The sequence below is a fragment of the Bos indicus genome, chromosome 22 (genome assembly GCF_029378745.1).
Source record: "Bos indicus isolate NIAB-ARS_2022 breed Sahiwal x Tharparkar chromosome 22, NIAB-ARS_B.indTharparkar_mat_pri_1.0, whole genome shotgun sequence".
NCBI lineage: Eukaryota > Metazoa > Chordata > Mammalia > Artiodactyla > Bovidae > Bos > Bos indicus.
Genome location: NC_091781.1, coordinates 21,821,115 through 21,848,431, shown reverse-complemented (window position 1 = coordinate 21,848,431; position 27,317 = coordinate 21,821,115). Strand labels below are relative to the sequence as shown.

General features: G+C 42.7%; 1 protein-coding gene across 2 annotated transcripts in view; it reads right to left on the bottom strand.

Moving 5' to 3' along the window:
* SUMF1 (sulfatase modifying factor 1) overlaps window positions 1-27,317 on the bottom strand; it is a 94,746-nt gene that overhangs the window by 36,113 nt on the left and 31,316 nt on the right. The window contains exons 4-7 of one of the 2 annotated variants that reach the window (XM_019984974.2): window positions 20,712-20,794; window positions 18,059-18,181; window positions 17,215-17,329; window positions 12,082-12,195 (exon numbers count right to left, since the gene is read on the bottom strand). In XM_019984974.2, coding sequence (XP_019840533.2) covers window positions 12,082-12,195; window positions 17,215-17,329; window positions 18,059-18,181; window positions 20,712-20,794 — 435 coding nt within the window. The remainder of the gene's footprint in view (window positions 1-12,081; window positions 12,196-17,214; window positions 17,330-18,058; window positions 18,182-20,711; window positions 20,795-27,317) is intronic. The other variant, XM_070776299.1, reaches the window with a different exon arrangement.

The window sequence follows — 27,317 nt, the reverse complement described above, 5'->3', positions numbered from 1 at the left end:
AAGGGAAGCCAAAAAAACCTGGGTTTTGGTTCTGATTTCCTAAGCATCAGTGAGGCAAAAGCTTCCTAGTACCATGGAAGGAGGGCTTCCCTGGTAGCGTAGCAGTAAAGAGTCTGCCTGCAATGTAGGAGACATGGGTTTGATCCCTAGGTTGGAAAGATCCCCTGGAGAAGGGCATGGCAACCCACTTCAGTATTCTTGCCTGGAGAATCCCATGGAGAGAGGAGCCTGCCAGGCTACAGTCCATGGGGCCGCAAAGAGTCGGACACAAGTGAAGTGACTTAGCATGCACACACCATGGAAGGAAACATAATTAGGGATTCTGAAAATCAAACTCTTTGTAGACAAGGATGGTGTGATGTTTATATCTGCCCCAGCCCAGAGCAAGTGCTCTGCTGCTGCTGCTGCTAAGTCGCTTCAGTCGTGTCCGACTCTGTGCGACCCCAGAGACGGCAGCCCACCAGGCTTCCCCGTCCCTGGGATTCTCCAGGCAAGAACACTGGAGTGGGTTGCCATTTCCTTCTCCAATGCATGAAAGTGAAAGTGAAGTCGCTCAGTAGTGTCCGACTCTAGCAACCTCATGGACTGCAGCCTCCCAGGCTCCTCCGTCCATGGGATTGTCCACGCAAAAGTACTGGAGTGGGGTGCCACTGCCTTCTCCAAGCAAGTGCTCAGTAAATGCTTATTAACAAATAAAATGGAAGAAAAGAACACAATTTGGTCTAACAAGTAATAGTGCATGCTGAAGGGGAAAGGATTTTCAAAAAGGATGTTTTGACTGAGACGTGCTTGGAAAGTAATTAGCTCTCTTTTACTGTGTGGCAGATACAGGGCCACATGCTTGAATTTCTTGTGAATCCTCAGAACAACCCAACGTCCTTAAATTTTCCTGTTACTCCCACTTTATAGACAAAGAAACAAAATCAAAAGATGTCACCCCTTTCTCCTAAGGCCACCTTGCCATCAAAGGGCAGAACTAGAATGTGGAACAACGGAGTGTGAATCATTTTAAAACCTGTCCTCTTAAGCACATTCCAACAGCTTCTTCATCCTACTACTTCATCCCACTTCATCCTACTTCCCAAGCCAGCACCAGACCCCAGGGCTGTTGTCCAGACTGACTGTCCTAGGAATGACTTGCTACATCCCTAGCAACATTTACAGATGAAGCAGGAAGCCAGACAAGGGCAAGATGACTCACCCAAGGCCCCTGGACATTTTCAAGCTAAATCTCAGGTGAAATTCCAGGCTATTGACCTCTGCTTTCATCACCAAGCCATGGTTCTGTCATTCAGCACAACCGGAAGAATGTGACAGAGGACGGCACATAAGCACATGAGCAAACTCTCTGCCTGTAATGTTTCTGTTATAACCCCAACCGGCGATGCTGCCCTTCTGTTACCCCTATCTTAGAGCAGATGTCTCTCCCCTCCCAGAAGTGCTCTACATTGTGAAACAGAGTTCATAAAGCCCTTTCACTGAGCATGCCAAATGAAGGAAGACGATTCACCAGTCACTCTCCTAAGCCCCTAAGTGGTCAGCTGACGGAAATTCTTTACACAGCTCAGTTGTGCCCATAAGGATGGGAAAAATACACTGCAGCAAAATCAGAAGAAAGAAACACACCCCCTCACTGCTTTTACTGTGAGTATGAAAAGGTAAGACACTCTGGGACTGAAGGGCAAGCAGAGGGCAGGTATGGCTTTGGGGCTTTACTTCAAGAAACTGAAGCTGTTGTTGTTTAGTTGCTAAGTCGTGTCTGACTCTTTGTGACCCCATGGACTGTAGCCTGCCAGGCTCCTCTGTCCATGGGATTTCCCAGACAAGAATACTGGAGTGGGTTGCCATTCCCTTCTCCAAGGGATCCGAAAGCAGCAGGGTAAAGGATGAAAATCCTTCCTCTGCTGACCATGAATTCCTCACGAGGCCACACCCTGGCCTTCCTGTGTTTGGATGCCAAGGACCTGGCACACAGCTGCTGCCACCCTTCCTAAGGCCACCTCCTCAGAAAAGCCTTCTCAGCTCCAACCAGCACAGAACAGAGCTCAACGAGGCCCCATCACAACCACATCAGCAGCAACTCTTTTTCTGAAGATTTATTTATTTAGCTTTGACTGCACTGGGTCTTTGTTGCTGGGAGGGTTTTTCTCTAGTTGTAGCAAGTGGGTGGGGGGGCTACTCTCTACTTGCAATACATGGACTTCTCATTGCAGTGGCTTCTCTGGTTGCAGAGCACAGGCTCTAGGGCACCTGGGCTTCAGTAGTTGCAACACGCAGGCTCTAGAGCATAGGCACAGTGATGGTGGTGCATAGGGTTAGCAGCTCTGCAGTATGTGGGATCTTTCTTGACCTGAGATCAAACGGGGGTCTCATCCACTGCAAGATAGATTTTTAACCACTGGACCACCAGGGAAGTCCCAGCAGCAACTGTGACCACAGCACATCTTGATTTACCTGATCGCCACCTCTCCCTAGTCTAGACATTCCCTAACAGCAAGGCTATCTCGTGCATCTTTGAATCCCTGAGAGCCAACACAGCCCCACAACACAGTAAGTTCTCAGGAAATGCGGGCTGAGCCCATGGCTGTAGGGCTCTGCCATCAGCCTCGTCTCATTTATGCAGCTATTGATAACAACAACAACAACAAAAAAAAACAGCTGAACTGGTTGATTCCAGTAGGTTGTAAGGGAAAACCACTACCATAAATGACAGGACTGATAGTCACAATGAAGTCTGTAAGCTGCCTCTCAAGGCTGAAACTGATTTTTTTTAAAAAAATGGAATTTGATGGAAAGAAGAGATAGGCTCTTCATTACATTTCAAAATAGGGCCACTAAGATAAGATTCAAAACAGTTTAAAAACTACCTATAAATAAATACATAAAACACAGCTGTATAATAATAATATTTAAAGAGACTCAGCCTAAAGTCAATAAACATGGGGGGCAAAGTGTGTGTGCTAAGTCGCTCAGTCGTGTCCGACTTTTGTGACCCTATGGACTGCTGCCCGCTAGGCTCCTCTGTCCCATGAATTCTCCAGGCAAGAATACTAGAGGGGGTTACCATGACCTCCTCCAGGGGATCTTCCCACCCCAGGAATTGAACCCAGGTCTCCCCGATTGCAGACAGATTCTTTACCACCTGAGCTACCAGGAAAGCCCAAGAATACTGGAGTGGGTAGCCTATCCCTTCTCCATGGGGTTTTCCCAACCCAGGAATTGAATTGGGGTCTCCCCACTCTGGTACTCTTGCCTGGAAAATCCCATGGATGGAGGAGCCTGGTGGGCTGCAGTCCATGGGGTCGCTAAGAGTCGGACACGACTGAGCGACTTCACTTTCACTTTTCACCTGTATGCATTGGAGAAGGAGATGGCAACCCACTCCAGCATTCTTGCCTGGAGAATCCCAGGGACAGGGGAGCCTGGTGGGCTGCCGTCTATGGGGTCGCACAGAGTTGGACACGACTGAAGCGACTTAGCAGCAGCAGCAGCAGCTCCCACACTGCAGGCAAATTCTTTACCGTCTGAGCTACCAGGGAAGCCAGGAGAAAAAGAGGAAGTACTCTTTGGCTACTGCAAGCTTATGAGAGGTCAACGGTGAGATGCTGCTCTTCCTGTCGCTGCTGCAACTGCACGTGATAGTGAGAGGCCACGTTGTTGGGGGCCAGAGTGAGGTACTCCGCCCATGGCAAAGGTCATGAGGAAGGAGGCTCGACATACGCAAAGGCGGGATCGAGCCTCAGGAGTCCCCCTGGAACTCCTCGAGCATCTACCCCCATAACCAGAGCCTGCCTACTTTACTACTTTGTGCTCACCTACACCTCTGACTTTACGGGGGGCTGTCCCCCACCACCTCTTTTGGAGAAGGAGTTAACTTAGAGCTCCAGTTTATAATAATTCCTGGGCGTGATAAGAGTGTTTTAACCTACAAACTCCTCTGAAGGTTCTCTAGCCTGCCTGACAGGCTCGTCCGGCCACATGTGATTGCTCACAGCCTCCCAACCGTGAGAGGCACAAGATGCTTTAAACCCTCTAAAAACGGGTTCTTTAGAGAAGTTAGAAAACTATTAGTATAAGTATAACGGGCTGATTAGAAATTGTATTGGTGAAGGGTTTTTCATTTGTTGAGCCAATGTTTGTTGCTAAGTCTCCACATCCCCTGCCCTTACACACATTAATGAATATATAGAAGAAATAAGTATTAACCTTTGATATTAATCACGTTAGACCTTAGGCTAAGTAAATTCTTTCCTTAGCTAAAACCCACTACACCCTCACCCTGTAGGAATGTAACTTTATTTGGGTGGCGTCTGTTTTGAGAATAATCAGCCCTGGAGAAATAAGTGTCCTGATTGACTGACCGCTGTCACAAGGAGAGGGTCGTAAATTGTCAGCAGGCCCCCCTGGCCAGAAGATGATGTAACACCCCTAAGACCTCTGTATACATTTGTGTGAAGCACCTGACTTTAATAAAAGTCAGGACTGCTGTCCCCACGTGACTTTTGTATAACATCTCAGTGTATAAAAACAGACTCTGGAAAATAAAGAATTGGGATCAGTTTCTCGAAATACTGGTCTCCCCATGTCGCTCTCTTTCTCACTCTGGCTGAGTCTCCATCTGGAGCGCGGAACCCACCATGCTTACTAATTATGCCTGGGCTTCTAAGATCCGACCGGGGAGGCCTCAGTGTCTCCTCTCCTTCGGGAGAACGGAAGGACGCCTGCGGCCTACGTAAGTGGTGCAAGCTTCTTGTCTTGAAGTTTTATTGGTCTCCCGCGTAAACCAAGCTACTCAGCCTCTTTTCTCCACTGAATTTTCCTACTGAGCTATCCTCATCCTATTACTCTTTATATCTTTGATAAAATATTTAAATAAATAGGTCGCTGACGCCGTCCCCGCTTCGAATACCCTGGATCAGCCGGGGCAGGTCCCCGGCACCACGTGGCAGAAGGGGGACAGAACCAGCAATGTTGAAAACCAAAGCTGGATGTACCATATGCTTGCTCTTTGCCAAATGTTGGTCTAAGTAGCTACCAACACTCTCAATCACAGCAACTCTGTCCCCACTGATGAAAGAAGCAAACCTGAGTCCCAGAGTAGTTAAGTGACTTGCCCAGGGTCACATGTTAACCACAGTGACAGGAACAAAATTCAAAAACCCTCGACTGGATTCCACTGGCACAGCCTTTAATGGCTACCACAGTCTGAGACCCAATGACAGAGAAGGAGGGAAAAGGACTGCTGCACTATTATTTGCATCTATCAGGGAATATAGATAGAATGCTGTGTACATTTCTGGATGCTCATGTAGAAAAGGGGACTTTTTTCCCACCCATATTATACAGAGGACTGTAACCCCAGTTGCCCTGAATTAGAATCCAAGTTATTCCAGGTGCAATTGAAAGGATGGGGATGTTCATCTAGAAAGAGAAAGACGAGGGGGCACAGGCTGTGAATGTTTTTGGGGGTCTGAAAAGCTTGCATGCACAAGACAGAAGCCATGTTCTGTGTCCTCACCAACTGTGCAATGACGACCAGTGAGCTGAAGCTCTGGGGGCGAAAATATTCGGTTGGCCATGGAAGAACATCAAACAGTGGGCACATCTGATGACACAACTAGATGCCCTAGGTATCAGAGCGTTCTCGGGCCCAGGACGTTTGAAGCTCAAGGGTGCAGGACCAACGTGTCACTAGGATCAAAACAGGAGTCCTACAGTGGTAGGGGCTGCAGTTTTTCATTTCCCACCAAGATCCACTGGTCCTCCAAACTAAGAGAGGGGGCCACGATATATCTGGGTGTCCCGCTCTGTCTGCTCAGGAGTCAAGAGTTATAACATGAGACTCGAGGTAATATTATGAACAAACACAGCATTTTTACCACCTTTGAAATAGCAACTGGAATTAGCATTCACTCTTTTCAAGCAAGAAGCATGTGTCTGGATACTGTGTTTGAAAATTCGTTTACAGGATCTAAATATCTGAGCCATATATACTCAAGCTTATTTCCTCTATTTCTCAACAGTTTTTTGTGGTTGTTGAATGACCAACCTTGCTCCACAACCACAAAGAAAAGTGGCTATAGATCAACATCAGCTGTTCCTCTGGAACAATTTCCATCTTCCACTAGGGAGAAGAAGATGAAATTCTTTTCATAAACATGGCCTCAAGGGATTGATGTTGTTTGATCACTCTGCTTTTCCTTTGGGACTTACTAAGTATAATTTACAACCATAGTAATTTATTATCAAGTTTAAGTCAACTTCCTTAATATTTTCATGTCTTTTTCATTTTGAACACCAGGTTACTTTTCCATCAAACTGATTTATTCTAAACTGTCCTCATTGAAAATACGTGAATAAAGGGTCTCATGTGAGATAAAAATCCTTAACCAACTTCTCTGTGCACTACTACCTACAAGTGGAATTCCAGGAATGTGAGCTGCGCTGAATAGGCTGCCAAGGGGGTAGTTGATGGGTGAGACAGTCTCAACTCAGGAAGATGTGATATTTACTGTCTCTTGCCAGGCTTAGACAAGGCCAGTCTCATGCCATAGGCAGAGGAGGTCTGGGAAACAGGCTAAGCAGGAGTCTAACATTTCTGATGCACAAAATTCATTGATTCATATAGTGGTATGTGGCCAGAGGAGGCATTATTGGGACAAGGAACAAATAAATGCAGAATTTAGAGGATGGACAAATTCAAGTCCAAGTTCCAAGTCCAATCACCCAATGGCAAAAACAGGACTGACCATGAGGCACCTGCCAATATGTGGTCCATTTTGACCTCGGGTCAGAGGTTGGCACGTGTCCTGTGTGACAGGCAAGGGTCAGAGGTGTGTTCTTCAAAACATGCAGAGTGCAAACTCCAAACCACAACCAGCACAACAGGAGGGCTTATGTTTTCTCTGGTCAGTTCCACACCACAACACCGCAGCCTTGCAAAACAACACATTTCCCAAAATGTCTAGAGCTATATGATCTAACTGAACAGTCAAACTCCACATTGACAAAAACAGAACAAACAGAATCTCTGGCTAATAGCATCTGACAAGCATCAGGGATTCATTCAGAGGAGGAATACTTTTTGGGAAACTTTATTCCCAATGGACTCTAATGAGCCACAAAGCAAGATTTTCATTGTAAGGATGACTACGTGATATGTTAACAAAAGGTAAGGATAGGAAGAATATTAGGCATTCATTATTTATAAACATCATTTTCGCCTCCTCTGCTCCCAAAGGCCAACATTTCTTGTTAATTCTGCTGAATAGAAGCATATATTTGTATGTGTGCAGTTGTTCAGTCATGTTCAACTCTTTTGCAACCCCATGGACTGCAGCCCACCAGGCTCCTCTGTCAATGGGACTTTCCAGGCAAGAATACTGGAGTGGGTTGCCATTTCCTCCTCTAGGGGATATGCCCAACCCAGAGATAGAACCCACGTCTTTTGCACTGGCAGCTGGATTCTTTACCACTGACCCACCTGGGAAGCCCGAAAAGAAGCATATAATCTTCCAATTACGTAGCAAAAAATAATTAAGAAAAAGAAAAAGTAAATCACTAGCACAATAGTACTTTTGGGGTCTAAAGTTATATTTTCACATGCAACATTATCAGATCTAACTTGCCAACAATTTCATGAGATAGGTATAATTATTCCCAATTTGTATATAAGGGAACTTAAGGTATGTCCTAACCTTAGAGAGATTCCTTTAAGATCAACTGGTAGAGCTAAAATCCACATTACTTTGACTAATTCTAAGGCTATATTTCTTTCCCTTAGGACAGAAAAAAAGCTGCCCAAATGAAACTGTGTACCTTAAGTGAGAGTGGCAAAGATATTACAGATTACTCTATCCTTTTGTATCACCAGTGAACCAGGGTACCATGGTACCCCGGGTATGGTACTAGGGTAGTGAAGTAAGGATGTAGGTGTGGGAAATCAGGATGTTAGATAAGTGCTATATAGTCTTTGACTGAAAGCACCACACTTCTGGGGGATTGCCAGTGGCTCAGTGGTAAAGAATCTGCTTGCCAGTGCGAGATGTGTGAGCTCGACCTCTGGGTCAGGAAAATCCCCTGGAGGAGAAAATGGCAACCCATTCCACTATTCTTGCCTGGGAAATCCCATGGACAGAGGAGTCTGGAGGGCTACAGTTCATGGGGTCACAAAGAGTCAGACAAGACTGAGCGACTAAGCATACAAGCACCACCACACACTTCCAGAGATTAATCTGGGTTTCTAGGTAAAGTAACTACAAAGGAAAACACACACACACACATACAAATTACTTCTTAATTGGGTTAAAAAAGTAGCATCAGCGGCCACACTCTGGATTGCACCTGTGTAGAAAGACAGGCTGTCAACCTAAGCAGTTTCGAAAATTACACACATGCATGCATGGACACTCCCCAGAACCTTCTACCAGGCAAGATCAAACTGACCCTCACTCCATATGGCCAAATACCTCCGCCTCTCCTAGGATTTTGTGTACAAAGCATACAAGGTGTTACTAGCCAATAAAATAAACACTAATGATTAACTTTTGCTCCCTGGAAGTCACTGAACAAGAAAAAGGTATTCCCTGAATAGCCTCTGCCTACAGAGCACTGACTGTTCCCAAGTTCCCCAAAGAAGCTTGAAAAGTATTTGCCATTATGAGTTAGTCTTGGAGCTAAAATATACACATGACACTGAAGAGGTCCGTTTCTGGGTTGAAATGTTTACTTTGGTTCAAAACTTACCCTGAAAATATATGTTTTTAACTAGCTTTTGCTTTTGAAACACCTCCAGTATGAACAGTGATCAAACTCTCTTTGATTCGATTCTAGGTATCTGGAACTGGCTTTATTACAGGACCAGGTTCTTTGCTAGGCGCTGGAGACACACAGCCCTTAGGGAAGAAAGGCAGATAAATTAAGACCTTGAAGAGAAATGGGAGTTTAAACCAGCTCAGGTGAGAACTATCAAGAGCTGTGAGGAACTGCTGAGCTCAAATCCCAGACTGAAGACAAGGCCAGAGAGGTGAGCTTATTTTCCCAGAGGTCAGCTGATTCCAGCTGCAGCAAGTGTAATACTGAGAAGCTGAACAGAACTTTGCATAGACTCATGGGCCCCAAGGAAACAATTGGAGCTTAGGGCCTTCATGGTGGCTCAGCTGGTAAAGAATCTGCCTGCAATGCAGGAGACCTGGGTTTGATCCCTGGATTGGGAAGATCCCCTGGAGAAGGGAAAGGCTACCCACTCCAGTATTTTGGCTTGGAGAATTTCATGGACTATACAGTCCATGGGGTCGCAAAGAATCGGACACAACTGAGCAACTTTCACAGGGCCCTCCAAGGAAGAAGAGTCGTGGAAACCCCCTAGCCCACTGGCTGGCACCCTGAGGAGCTATATACATCTAGCCCTCACAAGGACTGAAGCTGAGCTTCAAATCACCTCAATTACTGGCTAGAATAGCTAATATGATATGTAAGTTTCCAGAAGCAAAGATAAGCCTGCTCTAGAGAGAGATTCCACTCTCCAGATCTCAAACAATCTCTACAGTTTATCTCACACAATGTCTGGTACTCAATCAAAAATACTGAAGCATATGAGAAAATAAGATGTAACCAAAACCCAAGAACGGCACACAACAGAAGCTGGTCAACTGAGTGGCATGCTATGAGAGTTATCAGATACAGACTTCAATATATGATGACTAAATATAAACTCATATATAAAGAATGGATAAACAACAATATAGCACAGGGTACTGTATTCACTATCCTGTGATAACCATAATGGAAAAGAATATGAAAAAGAATGTGTGTATATGAATATATATAAAGTATGCATATATACACATATATAAAAAGAATATATGTGTATATATATACATAAACTGAATCAGTAGGCTGTACAGTGGAAATTAATATATTGTAAATCAATTCTACTTCAATAAAATAAGAAAAAAATACATATATACGTAATGACTAAAAAACCACAGTGAGATAGCACTATACACAGACCAGAACAGCTTAAATTAAAAATACCGACAAATTTCAAGTGTTGATAGAGTAGTTTTTGTTCTATCTCTTTGGTTAAAAGAAATACAGTAAATACAATAAGCTGTCAGTATATGTTAAATCGTAATGCCAGATACATAGGTCTCTGTTATGCTATTTTCTGAACTTTTGTAACGTTTCAAAATGAAATGCTGAAAGGAAGAAAAAGCTGTGGTCACTGAGTGATCAGCAACAGTTAAATTATTTTAGCCTTCAGAAGTCATGTTCAAGAGTCTGTACTTCATTTATTCTTTAAACAGAGGAGTGAGAGCATTAACCGTATTCTCTATGAAGATCATTCCAGCTGCAACAAAGCAGAAAGAATGAAGCCAGGGAGCCCAACTGGGAGGCTGATGTGGTAACACAGAGAGGCAACAGTGGCGCTGTCAAGATTTGAATGATAGAGTCTGAGTTTGCAAGGGAATTGGGGTTCAGTCCTCCAAACTGGTGAATTTAATCCCAGTCAAACCAGGAAGCAAATAAGGCCTCTGTGAAAGAAACCTACAAGGCTAATGATTTATAGAGCAAAGACAACATCCAAGATCAGAGCCTGGGACTGTGAAAACAAGAATATATGGATTTTTCTGTAAATCCTTAGAAGCAACACAAGCAATTATAAAACTGAAAGCTAATAAGCACTCAGCTCGACAACAGATGGTCACAGAAATACATTCACAACTTGCCAGAATTTTGAAGCCTTGTGCACCCTTTCCAAACATGCAGATGCTTTCATCTAAGGGGAGAAAAAAATTCTATTTCTGCTTCTGACAGCAAACGCCAAGTCACATTGTGCCAGTAGAGAATGGCGTCTCCCAACCTCAAACCCACCGAAAATTTCACAATCTTACTCTCACGTTAGAGAGATGGGTTGCCTTTGACCACTAATTCCACCAGCCCTGCCAAGGAAACCAAAGAGGAAATGACCATTTCTGAAGAACTCAGCTTTTTAATCTGCCCCCCAAAAAGGAGATTTCTGTCTATAGATTATTCATGAGCAACTCATGTGTTATTCTGTGAAGAAAAAACAAGCATATCACATAAATTTATGCCTAAATTCTGAAAAAAAAGAAGGCCGGAGGCACAGAGTCTGAAAATTTCTTCAACTACTCTGAGCTGTTTGACCTTTCACTGAGAAGAGATCAAAGAATTAATTGTCTTTATCACTACCTTTTGTAAGTTTTCAAGAGGTTAAGGTTATTAAGTTCCCAGTCTAGCTAGTTTGGGTATAAATATATATTCCTGGATCTGACTTATGAATGTCTAGTTTGCTAGAGATAGGATTTTTAAATGGCATTTCCCCCCCCAATCTGTTCACACAAGAAATACTCAGACATGTTCTTTTTAAAGGAAGTACTTCCCACTCGCACACCTAATTCTTATAGTGTCTAAATCATTATATACGCTGAGAGAGCTTGGCTTTAGAGGCAGAGTAGCCCACTAGCTGCAATCAATAGTCCTCCCGTGCCAGAGAAGGTAAAATTTAACTTAGTTTTGCTACATTCCCAAGGTTTATGAACTGACATACTGTGGAGTTCAGGAAATAATCACCAAATGACTCAACTTCCTGATTCAGCATTCACCCAGAAAACATCCTTCTCATTTTCTCCAAACAATGTTCTTCAATCAAAATTTCAGCCAATGAAAACTCAGGCAATTAGCAGCACAATAAATACCATCTACCAGATCTCACTAGTTATTAACAAACATTAATGAATTTTCCTAGTTATTTATATATCTCATTACTTTGATCACATTTATGAGGCTGAATATAATTTCTAAAGTTATAGGCAGATTTCCTCAAATCATTATCACCAAAACGATCCAGCAGCATACAAAATGTCCACGGACATTTCTACACAATGCCTTAAGGTTGGGGGAAAAAAAAAAAAAAGATGTGCTTAATATTCCTTGGGGAAATTCCAAGATTAATTTCAATAGTACATAAATAGCCAAAACACACGAAATTCCTACCATAATCTGCCCAAAGGATGGGTGTAACCTTTTCATAATACATATTCTGAGACTAATACTCACTGGGTTAATCGTTTCTTCAGCAGAATGGTGAACAGTCCACCAGTCTGAAGTCCACTCCCAGGCGTTCCCTACTATATTGTATAAGCCATAACCATTGGGAGGAAAGGCGTCAACCTGAAAATTTAAAAAAGGGGGAAATGTTGTCAATCTACTCACCTTGTCTAGAAAGCCTCTTTAGTATAAAAATGCACAAAGACCTCTTACTTCAAAGTATGAATATGAATTTTCATTCCAACAGTGAAAATACAATCTGGCCAATATAAAAAAAACAGAAGAAGATATTTTTCAGCTTTGAGTTCTCAAAGGGAGTTCAGAAACCTAAGAAGAGTTTATGTTACATGGTAAGAAAGTCAATGAAATAATTTTTAATAGAGAGACTAGTATTGATCACAAGTCAAATCTGTATCTCATTGAGAAGTGGCAAGTAAATTATCTGTAGACCTTCAGAAGCATAAGAGAAACAGAATTATACCCAGTATCAGTCTTGTCATCACAGCTGAGCTCTGCTGGCCACAACATCTTTAGGCACAGAGAGACCTCAGCCAATTCTGTCCTTTCCACCAGCCCCCTCCAACTCACCAGCTTATCTTTAAGCCTGAGTCATTATTGTCAAAACACTGATGGGACTTCTTATTACAGAGAAACTGTGAATTCATTATCAAGTGCTATCTATAAAACAAAGAAAGTTTGCAATCCCTGGGACCTGCAACTATGAGGTAAGCTGCATGGGCTCTTCAGCCAGCAATTACATCACGTTCAAAGGTAGATCAGACAGTCTGCCACATAGTTATGTCACAGACATGATACCAAAGTGCAAAGCTTGTGTACAAAGGAAGGTGGGGAGGAGGACCAGAGAAAAACCTTTGACTGAATAGTAAATGCATACAGAACAAGTTTTGCTATTTTAGGGACTCAGAACTTTTTCCTAACATATTTTACAAGAAATGCTCATACATGAAGGAAACTTTTATTTTTTAAGTGAAAAAAATATTAATTTATCGTTGAGATTCTTTTTAAAAAATCTTTTTGTAAGTTCATGTTTTTTCTCAATTAATGAAGTAGAACTAAAAGGAATAAAATTAATTTCCTACTTGGCTTCAGAAGGTTTTAGATCTACACATAAATATGGAACCATGTGATATGTGGGCAATCCAGGGCACTTCAATAAAGTTATGACGCTACTCTGAAAAAAAATTAATCCAGATGATGGGGAAAGCTGAAAATTTTTACCATTCTGCTTCCAAACTCAGCATTCATTATGGAAACAGCAGTACCTATTCACTGCTTCATTCAGTAATTCCATGCATGTCGACTGAAGGCAGAAAGGGTTTGATGACATAGACGTGAAAGAGTTTTAATGAGGGAGAAAAAATGATGATGCCAAAAATTAAAAATATCCAATCTAGAAAGGCAGGGTGGGATTAGTAGGGTAAGAGAATGAAAGAAAATATGCAGAAACTCCCTAGAGGGAGAGATTTCGAGCTGAAGATGAACCCTCCTCCACAAAGGTAGAAGCATCTTATGGGAATCAAGGTCAGAGGTCAAAGGTCAGAGAGACAGTGAAGGAGAAGGGGTCAGAGGCATAAACTGTTCTTTTAAGAATTTGGAGATAATGAGGAAGAATAAGACAGAAAAATAGTTGGAAGGAAAAGAAGAAAATAATTTGTTTCAGTGAAAAGATGGGAAGGAGCGAGGGGTATGAGAGCAACTGAAAGATGGAATGAACGAAGTGGAGAAGTGGAGGGAGGAACCATTTCTCAGGCTTAGAGAGCAGACTAATGGAGGTCAGCCAGCCTAAGGTCTTCATTACATGACAACACACAACAAATGCTGGGCAAGCAAGTTAGCCTACGAGGTGCTGTTAAACCCTAAGATGAGGAAACATTAATAACAGCATCTACTGAAAGGTTTGAGGAGTTTTCCTTCTGTAAATACCTGGATGTTTAAGTGAGGTAAAATCTGGAGGTCACCACTCCCAAAATTACCACATGAGAGTATAAAAATTTTAACTGCTCTTTGTTCAGTTAATCACACCAACCAAAACCTCCTTCCAGAAAGCTCAGAAGAAATACTTCCAACATGTTTATTTTCAGGTGAATGAGCAGATATGCATGAAAACCAAAACATACTAATAACTTACAACAGAGGCCCAATCAAACAGAAAACCAATTCTTTAGGTTCACTGCGGTCAGAATAGTTCACTAAATTTAAAACCAGAGTGAAACTAATAAAATAAAACAGCAGATGAGGGAGATATTTCACTGTAGTCCATCCCAGCATTGGAAGTTCGATCCCTGCTCTCAAGGGACCAAGGCCTGTGGACCCAACAAGGAAGCTAAGGAGAACCTGAGATAAACAGGTGCTGGTTTTTTTCCTCTTCAGGTCATATTTCTCATGTCAGCTCCTGGTAAATGTTCTAATTTTGTCTTAGGAACTTCCATGGCAACTTCTTCAGGTAAGTTCTGTTGAATATCCTCCAAGGCAGACATCTGCTACACATCCCCAGTTAAATATTCCAACTCTGCCGTTGCTGCTGCTGCTAAGTCACTCCAGTCGTGTCCAACTCTGTGCAACCCCATAGACGGCAGCCCACCAGGCTCCCCCGTCCCTGGGATTTTCCGGGCAAGAACACTGGAGTGGGTTGCCATTTCCTCCTCCAACGCACGAAAGTGAAAAGTGAAAGTGAAGTCGATCAGTCGTGTCTGACTCTTAGCGACCCCATGGACTGCAGCCTACCAGGCTGCTCCGTCCATGGGATTTTCCAGGCAAGAGTACTGGAGTGGAGTGCCATCGCCTTCTCCACTCTAAATATCTGTAAAGTATCTTTATTTCATACGGAAATTGTTATTTTCTGAGAAGATGCACTGACTTGAGAATAAATGACTTTTTCCTTGGAGGTTCATCTGTCTAAATAGTGATGTGAAATTCTGTAGCCATTAAGTGCTATAAAATATTCATAACTGTCCAGTACAGATTCTCATGGTCTTTTGACTGACAGGTGCTTATGTAATTTGCCTGGTCTATCAGAAGTCTATGCTATATATGCTTCAAGGCTAAGTGTCCTGCTTCTACATCACGTGTCACCTTTCCTGGGGTCTCCTAAGCATCTTCATCAGGCTCCTTACTGTGTTCATCCTGCAGCGCAGGTTCTGCCAACAGTGGCCCATGAGATAACAGCTGCCCTTCTTACCCATGTACAGTTTGAGAAAAAGGTTGAGATCTCTTAGACCCCAAGGTCTCTAATAACTCATTTTACTGAATAAACCTATGTGCCCCTCAGAGTACAAGCTATCCAGAAGGAAACCTGAAAAGAACTAACTTCACTTTGCTGTATAGTAGCAAATAAATTTTGCCTCTTTTGAAAAATACATCCAATTCCCACTGTTTGTGTTGGTGATTTTATCATATACCTAACTCATACATATGAAATTTTAGAAGCACACACATGTGAGTTCCTGTGCCTATTTAAAGGCAACATATTCTCATGTAACTTTTTTTTACATTACTTCTGCACCCCTGCAAAAACAACTGTAATGTTTTAACTATATGGCTCAAAGTATGTTTGAAGTTCTGAAAAGTCAAGTGTCTTCTCATCCTTCATCTCTTCCAAAAACTGTCTGTCTTTTTCACTTGTTTATTATTTCAGCTGAAATTCTGGAATCATTTGGTCATGCTCCAAATAACATATGTGTGTTACGTTTATAAATAAATTTTGGAAGAATTATTTTTGTGTGAACAAATATTAAAAACACAAATTTTTTTAAATGACAACTGTTTGAAAGATTGTTGAAAGAATATTATCTTCTGTAACAACAAACCCAGTAAAGTGCTATTTCCCCACTACAAGACATCTTAGCTCAATGTGTCAAAAAAAACCAAAATGCTTTTATCATTATTTCATTAGTGTATGGTTCTGCTGACAAAAAAAAAAAAAAAACAACAGACAGAAAGGAATACTCATGGAGGGAAACAGGCTACATGCATTCCAGAAAAGTTTGGTTATGTTTTTGAAACTCTTACCAAGAAAGGTTTCTAGTGTTTGACTCACTAATTTCACTGCTAGGAATCTACCTATTAAAAAAACCACCACACTATTAAGGGTCTACTGTATTGCACAGGGAACTCTACTCAATACTCAGAATTGATCTGTATGGGAAAAGAATCTAAAAACAGAGCAGATATATGCATATGTGTAGCTGATTCACTTTGCTGTATAGCAGAAACTAACACAACATTGTAAATCAACTATACCTCAAAAACTATTTTTAAATCATCAGAGATACAATTTAATATTTATGCACAAGATGTTGTTATTCAGCAAAAAAACATATGTAACTTTGCAAAAATAAGGGGCAAATAAATTAGGGTTAATTCAAATGACAAGCTATCCAGCTGCTAAAAGACATGTATTTGTGAAGAACTGCTAATGCCAGACAAAATGTTCCTGGTATTACACAGGGAAAGGAGAGTAGGATTTTAAATATAATAGTATGACCCCAAAGCAATATGTAAAAAATATATGTGCACACAAACACAAGAAATATTTACACTGGCACCTATAAGGTAGTTAAGAGCATGGGCTTTTGAAACAAAGCGACCTGGTTCAAATCCCAGATGTGTGGCTTTCCAGCTGTGTAACCCTGGGCAAGTCAGTTAACCTCTCTGTGCCTCAGAATGCTCACCTGGAAAAATGGGGATAACAGTACCTACCTCACAGAGTGGAACATTAACTGAGATAATTCACGCAAATACCTCAGTATCATGCCTGGCACACTGCAAGTATTAACTCCTAGCAATTATTAGTACCATTAACACCGAAAATGAATGGGAGGAATTGCACCAAAACGCTAATAGGGGTTATCTATCTTGAGATAAGATTCCTCCAGGTTCTTTCAATTTTCTCCTGTGCAACTCTTCTGGTTTTTTTCAAAGTTTCTATAGTATTATAGAATCGGAAAGAAAAAGGTGTCACGAAAAAGAACGTCTTAGTATTTGCCTCGTGCTGTAGTGGATGAAGGCAGAAAGGGTACAAGACTTAGAGCGGAGGGTGAGCAACACTCTCCCTCATGTCTAGCGGTTTCTAGTGGTTTCTCCATGCGCTGTGGCTGCAGCCCTCTGAACCTCGCTACTCACAGGCGCGGTCCCTCGGAAGCCGTCCTCCCCGGTGTTGGTCACAGGAAACTCGCCTTGCCAGATGTTGGCATAATGCTGGCCTTTCGGCTGCAGTTTGTTGCCCCAGGGGAAAAGTCTGTTAGAAGAGACACAGGCATCAGCCTGTCAAACATGCACAGGCTTCTGGCCACAAGTCAAGAAGAGGAAGGCAGTGAAAGGGAGAGAGCACACTGCTCGCTTGTTCCAAGTGAGTTATTTTATTTTTTTAATACATAAAGCTTTTAATCAGGAATTTTTTTAACTTCCACACAACCAAATCATGTCAAGCTCACAACAACATCAGTCTCTCCCGAGGCCTCAGGAGGCCTGATATAAATCACCTCACTAAAAGACGGGCTTATAGGAGGCTGGGAGAGCAGCCATCATTCTGGACTTATATGGAAGCATAACGGGGCACCATAACACCGCACTTTTTAATAAAGCCTTCACTATTTTAAGGAGCCTTTTTAGAAGCTGAGGCCCAATCGTGAGTTTTCTGTCTCATGGCTCTGGAAGCAGAGAAATACTGATGTTTCAGGAGACGCCTAAAATAAGAAACCCCTAAAAGCGAAGGCAGCCTGCCAGAGGGGCTCGAAGGAGGACCACGTGGCACCGGGATGGGGCTGCATGGCCGGCGCCCACCCCACCAGCCATGCGCCCACCTCTGCCTGGGTGTTTCCTAAGGAACTTCACCAACGTGAGGAAAGCCCAGTAGGAAAGAGCTGCCCTGGTGGTTGTGGTTTTAAATCAACTGTCCAGAGTAAGTTCCTGTGGATTTAGAAAGAGGATCCACATACTATTAAGCAAGGGGAGACCCTCCAAGTACCTATTTTGCAGGCCTCCTCGACAGCTGTACTCCCACTCGGCCTCCGTGGGCAAACGCTTTCCCGCCCACGTGCAGTAGGCGACGGCGTCGTTCCAGGAGACATGGAGAACCGGGTGGTCCGGCCTGGGGAACAGAGAGCGCAGAGTGAGGAGGGCGGAACCGGAACTGGAAACAGGGACCGGCTCCAGCCAACCGCCCATCTTCGCCTTCACCTAAATCCCTGACCCGGAGGTGGGCCTGGTCCCCAGGTCAACGTCCCCAACCCTGCCCCCCTGCACTTCTGTCAGCCTCCACCAGGGGTCTCTGACATCCCAGGCTCCCAAATAGGTTATGGTCCCTCCTGGCACAAGACTCGAAACATTACTCCAGTTTGCTGGCAGGCCTGAACCCCCAGAGAATCTCACGTGGTGCAGCAGGGTGTGAAGATGCACCACCCAGCTGCACCAACCAATGCTTTCTTCTGTGAGGAAAGAACGATTTTGCAGCTGCTGGACATGGGGAAAGAACGATTTTGCAGCTGCTGGACATGGTATGAGCAGAAGCTTCCAGCGCTCAGCTCCTTCAGAAGAGTTGCAAAGAACCACCTCACAGTCACCAACGAGCAACCACAGCAGGAGCATAAAGGCACAGCCATGTGGGTTCACCCATAGCTCAATCCTATGGGTCATTTATACCCCAGAGCCCCACCCCCACCCCACCCCCGAGGGACTGGCTGGGACTTCCTGGACCTGCCTTGCAGTCTTGGCTTCTCCCTCTGCCCAATCCTGCTTCCTCCCCGTCCCTCCCACAGGTGCAGATCCCTAATAAATAGTCTGCACACCAAGCTCTGTCTCAGCATCTGTTTCCGAAGAATCCAATCTGTGATACTTGGCTTTAAACTCTTGTCTTTCTGCTGTAGATGACTCTGCTCTATTTGCCTCACTCCAGCATATCCCAAGTAAGCCTCTATTTTTTCTACCAGTATAGCAGGGCAGGGAAGATTAGGGGGAAGTTTGAGAATAAGGGGATAAACATATTTATTCAGCACCAATAACTTTAATTCCTGCTCACTCTTTCTCCAGCGGACTCTACACTCCTGGCCCATTTCTTAAACTTTTTTATTCTTTTGTTTCTTTTTGCGGCACTGGGTCTTTGTTGCCGTGCAAGAACCCCTTTGCTTCCTCTAGTTGTGGTGGTGCCTGGGCTTCTCACTGTGAAGCTCCTCTTGTTGGGAAGTATGGTGTCTAGGGTGCACTGGCTTCAGTAGTTGCAGCATGAGACCCTAGTTGCCCTGCGGCATGTGGGATCGTAGATCTGGGATCAGGGATCAAATCCACATCCCCTGCATTGGCAGGCAGATTCTTAACCACTGGACCACCAGGTAAGTCCCTCTTAAGCATCTTTGAATCCCCTATCGTAATTACACCATGACTTTCACTTATTCTTTCCAAAGCGTCTATTGAGTACCTTTACGTGCCAGTCACTGTTTTCAGCACTGATGTTTTAAGACATGCACTTTTCTCAAAAGGACTCATTGGATAGAATACATTTCATTCTGGGTCTTCCTTCTGTCCTCAGCTTTTCCTTCTACTATGATACTTCAGAAAGAAGCTATATATTGGGAACTAAGAGGTCATCAACCTGAGATATCTGAGAATCCTACAACTTTCTACCTCAGAGTCTATTTCTACCCCGGGGCCTACCAACTCAAGAGTTTGAAAGAATGACATTTATCAAGGAGCTGTATCCCTAGAGCTGAACTTCATGTATTTCCGGCTCCCCCACACTGAGGGCAGTAAGCAGGAACGATGTTGAAAATGGAGACTCGAGAATCCCATCTGAAAAACTAGGTTAGGAGAACAGTTTTCTTGGGCTGTTGAGACGCTGAGTCCTGACCCAAACCTTTCTCTGCCTCCAGGGCTTAAAGTGCTACTCTATTTTTGCTTGAGATAATTATTTCTTTGCCACCCTGGAGACCTGCTGACCGACTTGCAGCTCTGTGGTTTTTCAGTCAGATGGTGGCTTCAAAGTATGTCAGTCCAGGACTGCAGAGAACATGAGTCTTGGACCCAAGGCCTAGCTGTTAAACAGTGGCCAATTGGCAAGACACCACCGCTTCTCTGTGAGGCAGTCTCTGTCCTCATGATGGCCTACTCATGAGGAAGAACAAACAATCTGTAAAGGTTACATGTCATGACATTTGTAATAGGTCTATCAAATGGGGAAAGAATGACAGGAGGGAACCCTCTAAAAGGCCAAATGAGGATGGCAAGAGGCCACTTATTATGAGCCTTCCAGAGACTTCTCTGGTGGTCCAGTGGTCCTTCCAGTATAGGAGGTGTGGGTTCAATCCCTGGTCAGGGAGCTAAGATCCACATGCCTGGCAGCCAAAAGACCACAACATAAAACAGAAGCAATATTGTAACAAATTCAATAAAGACTTTAAAAATGGTCCACATCAAAAAAAAAAAAAAATCTTTAACAGAGTGTTCCATGACCTATGCACAATGTTTGGGTCTGTACATTGACTCTTTCTAGCCATCCTATTTCCCTTCCAACCGATTAGAGTTCATCATACTTTTTTATAGACAATGGACATTGAGTTTCTCTTCAACATCATAAGAACTGATTTTGAAATGAAAGTATCATCTAGTCTAAGACCCACCAGTCTCACCTGTGTAGGACAGTAGAGTCGGGCCCTTCTGGGTGTCTCCAGTTAGCACCTTTCACAGGTAACCACCACGGAGCAGCTGCAACCTCAGAGAAACACAGGATAAGCTGAGGTTAGCTCTAAAAAAACACTGACTCAGTCAATGCAGGAAAAAAAAAAAAACAATCTCACTTAAGGTCTTCAACTTCCATGGAATTACCAAATCATTTTTCCAGAATATCAAAAATATTTATATGTAATTAAATCTAACAACAGTGTCAGACTTCATCTTTTTGGGCTCCAAAATCACTGCAGATGGTGACTGCAGCCATGAAATTAAAAGACACTTACTCCTTGGAAGGAAAGTTATGACCAACCTAGAGAGCATATTGAAAAGCAGAGACATTACTTTGCCAATGAAGGTCTGTGGTTTTTCCAGTGGTCATGTATGGATGTGAGAGTTGGACTGTGAAGAAAGCTGAGTGCCGAAGAATTGATGCTTTTGAATTGTGGTGTTGGAGAAGGCTCTTGAGGGTCCCTTGGACTGCAAGGAGATCCAACCAGTCCATTCTGAAGGAGATCAGCCCTGGGTGTTCTTTGGAGGGAATGATGCTAAAGCTGAAACTCCAGTTCTTTGGCCACCTCATGCGAAGAGTTGACTCATTGGAAAAGACACTGATGCTGGGAGGGATTGGGGGCAGGAGGAAAAGGGGACGACAGAGGATGAGATGGCTGGATGGCATCACCGATTTGATGGACGTGAGTTTGAATGAACTCCGGGAGATGGTGATGGACAGGGAGGTCTGGCGTGCTGCGATTCATGGGGTCCCAAAGAGTCGGACATGACTGAGCGAATGAACTGAACTGAACTGAAATCTAACAACAAAAAAAAAGCATCATCTCTTGAATTCCCTGGTGGTCCAGTAGTGAGGACTCGTTTCACTGCTGTGCTCCAGGTTCAATCCTGAGTTGGGGAACTAAGATCCAGAAAGCCACACATGCACCCAAAACAAACAAACAAAAAGGCACAGTGTTATGTGGCAGGTTAGATGGGAGGGGGCTTTGGGGGAGAATGCATACATTTATATGTAAGGTTGAGTCCGTTCACTGTTCACTTTAAACTACTACAACATTGTTAATCAGCTATACCCCAATACAACATAAAAAGTTTTTTTAAAAAGGTATTATCTTGCATCATAAAGCCCCACAGTGATTAAATAAATATGTATCTAAATGGTATATCTTTCCAAGAATCTGAAAAAGACACTGCTAGCTAATCCTCTATAAGCTCTAACAACTGGGACAACTGGTACCACTCTGATGTAAAAGATGGGGAAACAGCATTAATCTTACAACTTGGTGCCAGGCTGAAGGTCAACCAAGGTGGTGGGAGACTAAGCTGAAGCACCGAATACAGAGCTGCAGTGTGTTCACAAAAGACCCTGGTTAATATCCAGCCCAACATGAGGTGTGTGGCTCTGGGCAAATTCACTGCTTGTCTGGCCCCAAAGTCCTCATCTGTGAAATGAGAGCAGCTTCCCAGTTGCCCACCTCAGACTCAGAGCAGGGTGAATCTAAAAGGATTGGGAAGTGCTCAGCCCACATCCTGTTCCCAGGACCTTAACTGCTACTTTACAGCTCTGTCAACCCATATACCAATATCAAGTGGCCCTTGTTTTGTTCCTTTTCATTCATTTGTGCTTTCTCTGTTGTGTCTGACTCTTTGCAATCCCATGGACTATAGCCCGCCAGGCTCCTCTGTCCATGGAATTTTCCAGGCAAGAATACTGGAGTGGGTTGCTATTTCCTCCTCCCGACCCAGGAATCAAACCCACATCTCTTGCATCTCCTGCACAGGCAGGCAGATTCTTTACCATTGCGCCACCTGGGATTGTTTAGAGATTGGTTAAAAACTTGATTTTGGAGTCAGTCAAAATGAGATTTGAATTACGACTCTGCCATGCAGAGGGTAACCCTTGGCAACCTCCCTACTGAGGTCCCTACATCTGTTTTCTCAACTGTAAGATGAAGGCAGTAACAATGCCTATTCAGAGATTATTACAAGGAAACCAAACATACATCCAGGGCTTAAGACTATGCCGAGCACTTAGCAAGCACTCAGTAAAGGGAAGCAGTCAACCATGGACCTCATGACAATCAAGGATAGAGTTACCAAAAAAAAACTACCATCATCAGTGATGCTAATACTAAGTAAAGAACAGAAGTTTGCAAATGATTCTTCTGCTGTAAACCAGAACGGACTCAAGTTATCCCCAAGACAATGCTGCTCTCAGTCCTCTGCGTCCTGACGAGCCGGGCTGAGTGGAAGAGATGGGGGATGTGTTCCCGGCTAACAATTACAGCAATCACCAAGAACACCAAACTCTGTTCTTGTTCTTTTTCTCACATCAGCACAATCAAAACATTCACATTATTCCAATCACAATTTGATGGGAAAAGCCAAATTCTTTTATATCTCAATGAAAGAGGCATTATGTCCTTTGAGGACACTACTGCAGAGTGTTTTCTCTTTCAGAGAGCAGGAGAGGTGAAAGGCAGGGCTTCTTCCTCTTTCTTCTGTGGCACTGTGGAATCTTTAATCAGGGCGGGCGGTGGGGGGGTGGTGTTCTCGCTCACTACACTGCTTGATATTTGCCACCAGGGAAGCCCGTTTAAGTGCCAGCTACAGGTAATTCATTCCGCGTCAAGGGAAGATGTGCAGAGAAAGCCCAGGTCATCCCACTCTTAACATTTCAAGATTTTCAGATTACTCACCCAATTCTACCCCATTCCCAACACTAAGGTCACCAGAAGGTTCTATTTCTCAAATTTTAAAAAAAAAAAAAAAAGAATTTTTAAAAGGCAGATATGGCAAATGCTAGCTTTTGTTAAATCTGGGTGGTGGAAACTAGAATGCCTATTTTTCTTATACCCTATTATGTTTTGAAATATTCCATCATTAGCAACTTTTTAAATGGATTTACTTATCTCTTCTACTGCGATGGGCATTTGGGCAGTTTCCAGTTTGAGCTACTTTGAATGGTGCTACTTCTGTGAACATTCTTGGTAGCTCATGACTCAGGAAATATGCAGAAGCATTCCTGCTGAGTGCACGCTGTGGAGTGGAATGGCTGGATCCCAGGGTCCACACATGCACAGCGTTAGTAAAGACAACCAAACACAAGCCTTAATGGCAGAAGTCCTCCAAGGTTCCCAACCTTCTTCAATGGGAAAATTCCACAGAGTTGGCTTGTGTGGGGAAGACCCGGGGCAGCTGCCCCTGTGGCCTCTGAGTCCATTCTCTTTTCCTCTCTGCTTCCCCTCAACTCACTCTGGTCACACATATTTATTGAGCGCCTACCATCTGCCAGGTTCCCTTTTTAGGAACCTCATTCCTAAAGGAAATCTTCAACTCCCAGAATCCTGAGAGTATGACTTAAGACTTTTGGTATATTGAGAGTTTCTCAATTATTTATTGTACATATTAATATTTATCGTACATGGTTAACTACTCACTTAATCTTCTTCCAAAAATATCTGTAAAACTCAGATTGGTGGGTCCAGGTACACACATCAGTGCTATAGTTCCTACTCAATTTCTTTCCCATCATATACACACACTTTCTCATTTTACATATCTGCTTTCCAGTTCTCTTACTATCATTCTTTCCTGAAAGCTTTTACATTTCTTAATAACCCATCCAATACAGACCATCTCAGCACTACTGATTTATTGGGCCACACAATTCCTTGATGGAGGGGGCTGTTCCGTACACTGTAGGAAGCCCTGCAGCATCCCAGACCTCTCCCCACTAGATGCCAATAGCATCCTACTCCCCACTCAACTGTGAGAACCAAATTATGACTCAGCCATAAAACATATTTTGAGTCACTTCTAATGAGGTGGCTGAACCTAGAGCCTGTTATACAGAGTGAAGTAAGTCAGAAAGGGAAAAACAAACATCGTATATTAACACATATATATGGAATCTAAAAGGATGGTACTTATGAACCTATTTACAGGGCAGCAGTAGAGACACAGACATAGAGAACAGACTGTAGACACAGTAGGGGGAAAGAGAGAGTGGGACGAGTAGAGAGAGCGGCATGGAAACATATACATTATCATATGTAAAACAGACAGCCGGTGGGAATTTGCTGTACGACTCAGGGAGCTCAAACCTGGTGCTCTGAGACAACCTAGAGGGGGGCGTGGAGTGGGAGGTGGGAGGGAGTTTCAAGAGGGAGGGTCCGTATGTATGTATGGCTGACTCATGTTGATATATGACAGAAACCAACAAAATATTGTAAAGCAATTATCCTCCAATTAAAAAACAAATAAATTTTAAAAAGAGATAAAACAAATAAAAAAATTGTCTCCACATTCATGAAGCCCCAAACGAGACAAAGCTTGGGGGCCTATGAGAGGACCGTAGGACACCCGCGCCTATGAGAAAGACTGTAACTCTACATCACAATGGTCAGACACAGAGTCAGGAACCACTTCCGCACCAGACACATGAAGAAGGAAAGATAAGCAATCAGAGTCACCCACACAGAGGACTTAGCTTACAGGCAGAACATCATTCTTCTTAGCCAAGTTGTACTGGGAAAGCCATCTTTTCTAGACAAACATACAACAAATCCCATCTGATGTCACCAGATAACTTCTCTCAAATATCACTGTTAACTCCACATTTTAAGACTTGTTCTTGAACTCCTGGTCATATTTTCAAAATAAATGCTCTTCTACTATGTTTAGTAATTTATGAAATAAGCAACTTTTGAGAGTCATACATAAGCCAGTTAAACAAGGTTACACTGCAAATTATAACATCTATGATTCCTTTTAACAGAAAGAGTCTTCATATGCATTCATTCCAGAGTCACAGCAACAACATGAGTGGTTTGGCACCTGTGATAAGCCTCATCCTAAAAAGAGAAACTGTAGGGGGCGGTGGATGTGGTTGCCCATCTACGTATTTTCTGTTCAACTGAGACACTTCTAGTTGAGTTACAGCACTCCCTTACATCCAGGGAGAAAAGGACTTTACTTGACCTATTTCTAGTCAAACCATCTCCATAGCAACTGTCTTGGGTTTAAGTTGAAACAGCTGTACCAGACAGCCAGCAACCAATTACAACGTAAATAGGATCCGTGTGAGTACTGACGTCCCCTTGAGACATGGACTTCAGAGGGCAAAGACATCTTTTCCCACCTCTCCCTAGGGACATAGCCAGACGTGTAGTAACAGCTTAAAGAAAAGAAAAGGAGGAAGACAGCGAAGGTGCCTTTATTTTTGCCAGAAGTGGTAAATTATGCTTCTTATACACACACAGCCCAGAATAAAGTCGGCACAGGAAAAAGACAAAGCACTGTGTTAATATGCACATTCAAGTGTAAAAATGTCAAGTTCACAACTTTACAACTGTTCTCTTAAAAATTCAATACATTTAGACAAGCAAATTAAAAAGATGGATGTTTTTTGAAACGCAGTATAAACATGACAGTTACCCCTATAAAAACAGCCTGGGAGAATTTTTCAACTGGCACCAGCGAACAATAAGAAATCGCAGATCTGTTCAAATTCATGAAGTATAAATAAAACTGGGTGAGAATCAAATACAACTGAAGGAATCAAGTGGAATAGGAAGCACACAATGAGTAAAATCTCTTCTTCAGCACCCAATACAATTTGTATTTTCTACAATACAAATGTAGAAAATTGAGAAGTAGGCTTGAATAAAGAGTAAAAACAAATTCATCATGAAAATAGATAGGTAGTCAGGTCTGACAGCTTATTTCAAATTAAATCCTAAATCAGGTATCTTGACTACTTAATAGAATATGTGAGAGAGAAAAATGCATGCTTTTTCATAGAGTACAAACATTTATGAAACTTAAGGCCAATCTGAAAATGTTCAACATTTTTGCTCCAGTTCTTAATGAAATTCCTCATTATAGAATTCACTGCCTTCCTGAAATACCAGTTTGTACACTCTAAACATTTATTACATGTCTTTAAGAGAGGAGCAGAAATCCTAGAGTGTCACTTGTTAAAGACAATGTATAAAAAATGCAAAAAGGATCGTTAGCATCCAAGAACCCTTTAAAAGTGAGGTAGTTGACTCATTCTCCATTGAGACCTGCAGAAATATGGGGAAAGTAGATTTGGGGCTTTTTATTAAAAAATGTTTATTGAAGTATAGTTTATTTACAATATTGTATTCATTTCAGGTGTATAATATATACTCCACTTAAGATTACTACAGAACAATGGCTATATTTCACTGTGCTATATGACATATCCTTGTTCCTTATCTATTTAGTTTCCAGGAGTTTGTATCTTTTAATCTCCTACCCCTATCTCGCCTCTCCTCCCTTTTGTCTCCCCAGGATCACTAGATCGTTTTCTACATAGGTGAGTTTGTTTCTGTTTTGTTATATGTATCTGTTTGTTTCATTTTTTAGATTCTACATATAAGTGATAACATACAGTATTTGTCTTTCTATGTCTGACTTATTTAACTTAGTATAATGCTCTCTAGGTCTGGGATCTGAGGCTTTCTAAAAAAAAAATTCTGAAAACAAGAGAAATAATTTTTTATTTTTTTAAGTAAGTCTTTTAT